This window comes from Montipora foliosa, chromosome 7 (assembly GCF_036669935.1).
Source record: "Montipora foliosa isolate CH-2021 chromosome 7, ASM3666993v2, whole genome shotgun sequence".
Classification (NCBI taxonomy): domain Eukaryota; kingdom Metazoa; phylum Cnidaria; class Anthozoa; order Scleractinia; family Acroporidae; genus Montipora; species Montipora foliosa.
The window spans coordinates 11,743,192-11,749,905 of NC_090875.1; the positions used below are offsets into that span (position 1 = coordinate 11,743,192).

At 41.2% G+C, this 6,714-nt stretch overlaps 1 protein-coding gene across 1 annotated transcript in view; it reads right to left on the reverse strand.

The window, feature by feature from the left end:
- LOC138010513 (elastase-1-like) overlaps positions 1 to 4,860 on the reverse strand; it is an 18,364-nt gene extending 13,504 nt beyond the window's left edge. The window contains exons 1-3 of the mRNA XM_068857493.1: positions 4,721 to 4,860; positions 3,463 to 3,675; positions 1,794 to 2,006 (exon numbers count right to left, since the gene is read on the reverse strand). Coding sequence (XP_068713594.1) covers positions 1,794 to 2,006; positions 3,463 to 3,675; positions 4,721 to 4,787 — 493 coding nt within the window. The 5' untranslated portion in view covers positions 4,788 to 4,860. The remainder of the gene's footprint in view (positions 1 to 1,793; positions 2,007 to 3,462; positions 3,676 to 4,720) is intronic.
- Between the last annotated feature and the right edge of the window lie 1,854 nt (positions 4,861 to 6,714).

Sequence of the window (6,714 nt, forward strand, 5' to 3'; positions counted from 1 at the left end):
ATTATTTCCATGTATCCACAATTCAAAAGTTAACGTTGCTCCCCAAAACTTTCATAATTGGCCAAACCGAAAATGTTGTCCAAAGGCCACAACTGATTCTTTTTATACTCTACCAAACAATGATTGTAAGAGCATATATCTATAAATCGAACGAACCATGCGCCAGTTTGTTACATACTTAAAAAAGATTATAAAAGCAGAGCCGTTTTCCTTTGCAAAAAGGAAAACCTCTACACTGGCGGAATGCATGAGATAAAGCGATCATACAATTTCCTGGGTAATTAAAACATTATCACCATTGATGACTGACATACCTGTCGCCGGTTGATGACCAACCGGCGGTACCAACAACGTCTTTTTTGAACATTTACCACATTAACTAGTACTCCTTATATGCACCTTTAAAACGGTGACATATTCGGAGTTCAGAAATTTGTCGATAAACATATGCACACACACCGTACGTGGTAGATTCACACCAAAAGACGTCGAGCGATTAATTTGGAATGGATTGGTCCATCACTCAAAGTCAAAGTTAATGCAGCTGATAAATGTTGTGAACAATCTGTAAGCACTCAAAGCAAACTGACTACAATATCTACAAAGTTGTAGTTGGTTTCGTGATTCACAGAATAACGATGCCTCCGCGTGTAATTTTTGTGATCACATGCATGTATGGGTGTCTGAAAGTCTTGTGCTCCAGGGACTGCTACAACGGCTTAATCGACTGCAGTTGAATTTGAGGATTGTGATATTCTAGCAAAAGCTATTGAATTAAGCAAAAATAATCACAAACGTTCCCCGGTGTCAATAAATTTGCACAAGGACACCAGATCTCGTTATGTAATATATCAAACACGAGAAGGAGTGTTTCATCGAATATCCAAACACCGAGAAGCGACTTGAAAAACGAGGCCGAAGGCCGAGTGTTTTAATGGATTTCGAGGTGGTCAGATATCTGATGAAACACTCTTTCGAGTGTTTTGATATTGCTTCTCAAAGGAATTTAGGATCAAAGTTGGCGAAATTTTATGCTAATTAAGACCACATATCCAAACTTCCTTTCATGCACATAATCGTGTTAAATCGGATTCGGGTAAACGTCACATTCACAGGCGTGATCGTGAGCTCAGTAGATTGCATCTGTCAGCAACGAGCAGGAAAATCTGGCGACCTAAAGGCCCATGTACACCCAAGAGACATCGCGCACCGCGTTGAATTTCGCACAATCGGAAAATCCGAAAATCAACGGCAAGCACCCAATCAAAACGCTGAAACTATTTCAAAACAACAGTACATGCGGGCAATAGAACATGGGCCTTTAAGTCGCTGGAAAAAAGTATGCCCATTCAGCTGAGCCTATCGAGTACACCCTACTTTCCAATCTTTAAACTGATTTACATCAATTCATGTCAGGTTGTCAAACTGGCCACAGTGTGAGGCTATACTTACACTAAGTCGTCCTCCATTTTTAAGCATGATTGTAATGAAAATAAAGGCACAGAATTTCCTAAATGCCTAACAGCGCATTTTCAAAATTTGACCATTTAGTGAACAACATGTTGTCCGTACGTGAGCACATCATAACGCTTAACATACCTCTGTTTGTGTTTCAATTTAAATTTAAATTCAGACGTCGGCTTCATTTTTTCAATTTTTGATAATAGCATTACGGCGACGCCAAAACGTCGAGAAGTAAATTTGCCGCTATATTTTTCTTAATTCACTTACGGTGCGAGACTATTCGTGTCCATTGACAACACTGTATCAATACATCTCAAATCTAACCTTACCTGTGATGTAGCATCTAGTGCCACGAGCCACTTGTTGTCCCCTGTCTGGCAAACAGACAGTTCCAACTTTCTCATTCATTGATACTGGCTCTGATAGAGTCAGCACTGCAACGTCATTGCGTAAATGGCGTAAAGTGAAATTTTCATGATAACAGATAGCAGCCACACCCATCACCTGTTCGTTGCCTTCGGTTTTTGACTGGTCATGTTCGCCTGTGTAAAGATAACAACGTCACTTCTTCAAAGGGATTTATATAAGAATCAAAGCACTGACACATACAGGGCCTTGGAGTCCTCGTTCCGAAATTCGTAGATGCCATTTTGTATTGATTTCAAATTTTAAATTCATTTTCTCTTTCAGTTGAGAGCAGGTCAATTTGTCGGACTGATGTACCAATAAATCAAATCGGCAAACTGACCTTCTATCAACTGAGTGGCTTCATAGCTCCGTTGATAGAGCATTGGAACCGCGGAGGTTATGGGTTCCAATCCGTTGGAGTCAACTGAATTTTTCATGTGTCTAAAAGAGACGATTGCATTAACTTGTACAGATAATTGCGAGGATCATATCTCTCGTTCGTCTGTAGCACTGTCCAAACTTCAAACATAGACAACTCTTTCATGGAATCTATTTGTTTTATGGAATGAAGAATTACTATTATGGGTTATTGCGGGCTATATGCTGAATATAGGACGACGGGTCCAAGTTATAGTATAACGGATAAAGGATGCAGAGAACTAAAGGGTGACGAACTGGAGGTATGCATGCAGTTTCGTTAAGTACAAATCAAAAAGCAAGATATAAGATGTCAGTTGGCGGGATCACAGAATCGATGAATTGGTCTGCCATTCGCCCTTGTCAAACGGCGGCCATATTGTCCCGGGAGACCAGAAGAGCTTTGTTATACCACGCCAAGCCTCGCAGTGGAAACCATGGGGGCGAGGCTTGGCGTGGAAAAACAAAGCTTTTTTGGTCTCCCGGGACAATATGGCCGCCGTGTAACAAGGGCGAATGGGCTGGGTTAGACTGGTGGAATGGACATGTTAAAAAAAATGCAAGATGCACGCCGATTTCAATAAACGTCACGAGGTATCCATTGGCTCTTCCCCCCAACTTCAACATTAGTCGGTTATTGGAATGCATAAAATGACGTCACAAAGTATCCCTAACCTCTGCTCGTGAAGTAAGAAAAGATCAACTACTGGATTGCAACCCGAAAATAATGTCAACCCTGACTCTGGTACAGGGATGGCGTAGTGGTGAGAGCACTCGCCTCTCACCAATATGGCCCGGGTTCGATTCCCAGACTCGGCGTCACATGTGGGTTGAGTTTGTTGGTTCTCTACTCTGCGCCGAGAGGTTTTTCTCCGGGTACTCCGGTTTTCCCCTCTCCTCAAGAACCAAAATTTGATTTGATTTGCGTTAACTTGTAAATTTCAATTTACAGTGTACCCGATTAGTGCTCTACAGTGCTAGAAGATTAGACACTTAAATAAAGTTCCTTTCCTTCCTTTTTATTATTATGCTTAGACTTAAAGGAAAACTTCGAGTTGGATATCAAAATTGGCCTTGCGTCTATATTAATTGCTTGCATTTCTGGACATAAGTGGTGGCAATGAGTGAAAAATAACTCCCTTAATTTAATCCATCTGGTGCGATGATGCTTACCAACAACGATTTTGTACCGGCTAGGGGTCGCGTTCTTTACAACACAATGAGCTGCGGTGACTACATGTATCGATGAAATGAGTGAACCACCACAAATGTGATAGAGCTTCCCTCGTACAGCCACCTTCAACGATATCTGCCATGGCCAAGAGTTGGGAATGGCGTCCGTTCCACCAACAACACGCGCAGCCATGGGTCGCTTGCCGCATTCAGCTAGAAGAGTTACAACAACTCAAGTTAATTAAGCAAGCGGCGATACTCTAGTAATCGATTTGGTCGAACAAGATGCTAATCACAAGCTGTCTCCTCACTTCTTACGCACTTTTGCATAAGAGTTAAATCATGGCAAATTGTGTGGCCAATCGGCCCTCAAACTTTGGGCGGAATATACTCAAGAGTTAACAATCATCGACAAAATTCTTGGGACACATTTGCATCGCGATTTGTTACACACACGCATGGCAAACAGTCTTAGGAATATCAAACCACGCAAGCTCAGCCCCACCCCACCAAGCCACTCACAATGTTGTAAACAAGACTTAACCCGTAGCTTTTCCGACTTTCAACATTGTGTTGGGTGGGGAATGGAGTTTTAGAAATGCGACTGATCCAGGAAGTAATTGTGAAATCATGATAATTGAGTTTTGCATGACTGTCCCGAGAAATTTTGTCCAAGATTTAAGACGTTTTTCCACTTTTCATCAAACAACGCGCTTACAAATGATTATCTTTACAAGCAGGTCAACAACTAAGTATTGCTATTAGTGTGTACTCCAAGTGAAATAAAAAAAAGGGAGTAAAGTAGTGGAGTAAACGCCACTCTCACGTAAGGGATGATAACAAACGATATTTTTTGGTTATTCCCCAAATCCTGGACGGAGCATTCCGTCCGGCTTTGTTTCTGTGATCACTGGGTATTTGTACCATTCAAGATGATAAGACGCACGAGTGAGCATAAAGATTTCTCAGTAATCTGGTGGGTCGATCCTTAATAAATAGTAGCATTAATCGTCTATTAAAGAATCCTTGAAACTTCAAGACTTGGTGTTTTAAAGCCGGTCCTCGAAGTTCACTGCTATCCTAAATTAACATCATATCCAGTATGAACTACCTCTTCTGCGTACAGGCCAGATGCAGCTCGGTCTTACAACCACTTATGCTAATTTTTCGTTAGCCGAAAATGTGTAGCAAAACATTGAATTTTGAGTCACCATAAGGTCTTAAAAAGCAAAGGTACAAGAAAACCAAAATGCTTTACCTGCTAAAGTCCCTTTGACGAGGAGTAAAAGGCTCAGTGAACCAAGAAAACACTGTGTGACAAGCATTTTGGTCCGAAAGACATTTAACACAGTACGCTCTTCCACTGCTCACAGGCATCAAGGATTTAATAAAGTTGGAGATTCCAGCTGGTTTCCTGGATGTCATATTTCACTCTATCAGCTGGTCAGGTGCCTTTACATAATAAAGACAGGTTTTATAAACAAAAAGTTGGACTTTGTCCGGAGCAAGCTAGCTTTCTCACGGCTTACTTGAAACCTGAGAGAAAACATCGAGAAAAGTTATACGTTTAGAAAAAAATGCGAGTAGTTACTGAAACAGTGGAGCTGCTTATAGGTTATTAATCATAATTGCGGACGTTACAAATCCCTGACGACAACATCAAGTTGTAGGAATACCATCAATCATGACAATCTTTAATTGACTGTTTCAAATCTCTCATGCAACTTCTTTAAATTAACCAAATTATCCAGGCACTGCATTGGAAGAAAGTAACTAACAAAGCATAAAATTGAAAATCACCGATGTATCCCAGCGTTGATGTGTCATTTCTCCTAACAGATAAATCTCGTAAAGAGTTTGCATAATGGATTTCGTTGTCGTTGCCGGCTTAGCTGTCAGCTGTTGATACAATTCAATGTTGCTTGTTCTAGTGAGATGTTTTTTTTAGAAGGTGCACGTATCCTGAAAATTTCTTTGTCGGCCAAGTTCAAAACTCAAATTGAACAGAAAGGATCGACTTTCGAGGGTAGTTTCTAAAGAAAATGTGGTGCTGCGTCGGTGGGGAAGTAGTATACAAAACTTTGGCTTTATCAACGGAGTTGATAATGTAAATTGGTAGTAGTAGTGGTAGTTGTAAATCATAGTAGAGTAGGAGCTACGCTATTGGTGGTAACATGGCAACGTGCAAAATTAATAGGAATACATTAGTTAAATGAAAAGCTTTCGTTAATACCGTGAGGATTAAGGGTGCCGATTTGGAAGATGAATTTTTGTTCCAGATTCTTGCGGCTTTCCGTCGTACCTAGATTTAGGGAAAGGCCGCAGATAGCCATGTGTTTTTCGGAGTGGTTAGGGAGATTAAAATGACGAGCGACTGGCTTAGATGCATCCTTGTCATTCTTCTCAACATCGCGGAGGTGTTTGCGGAATCGGTCGCCTAGTTGTCTCCCTGTCTCGCCAATGTATAATTTATTGCATAACGTACAGCTTATGCACTAAATGACATTTGCGGAGATACATGTGAAACAATCGGGGATCTTGACAGATCGCTTAGATCCTGATATCTCGCTAGTGTTAAGAGTGAAAGGACAAGTTTCCAGCAAATCAGAGGAGATTTGCCAGTTCTTCGAAAAACGTGGCTATCCTGTCTCCGTGGTCAAAGCGGGCCATCATCGCGCCCAACAATTTAATCGACAGTCAGCACTACAAAGGTCACAAAAAGGTAAGAATGACAGAATTCCATTCACCCTCACTTTCCATCCTCTTAATCACGCAGTCAAAAGTATCATTCTTAATAACTTTAAATTACTCCAAAATGATCCCGTTACTGGTAGAATCTTTTCGCAACCTCCACTTATTTCATTCAAACGCGACAAAAACGTAGGCAACTTTTTAGTTAGAAGCGCGCTCAAAACTAACGAGCAACCCGGCACTTTCAAATGTGCGCGCTGGCGATGCAAAACTTGTCTTTTCATTCTTAACACTAGCAAGATATCGGGATCTAAGCGATCTATTAAGATCCCCGATTGTTTCACATGTATCTCCGCAAATGTCATTTAGTAAATAAGCTGTACGTTATACAATAAATTATACATTGGCGAGACAGGTAGACGACCAGGCGACCGATTCCGCAAACACCTCCGCGATGTTGAGAAGAATGACAAGGATGCATCTAAGCCAGTCGCTCGTCATTTTAATCTCCCTAACCACTCCGAAAAACACATGGCTATCTGAGGCCTTTCCTACATCTAC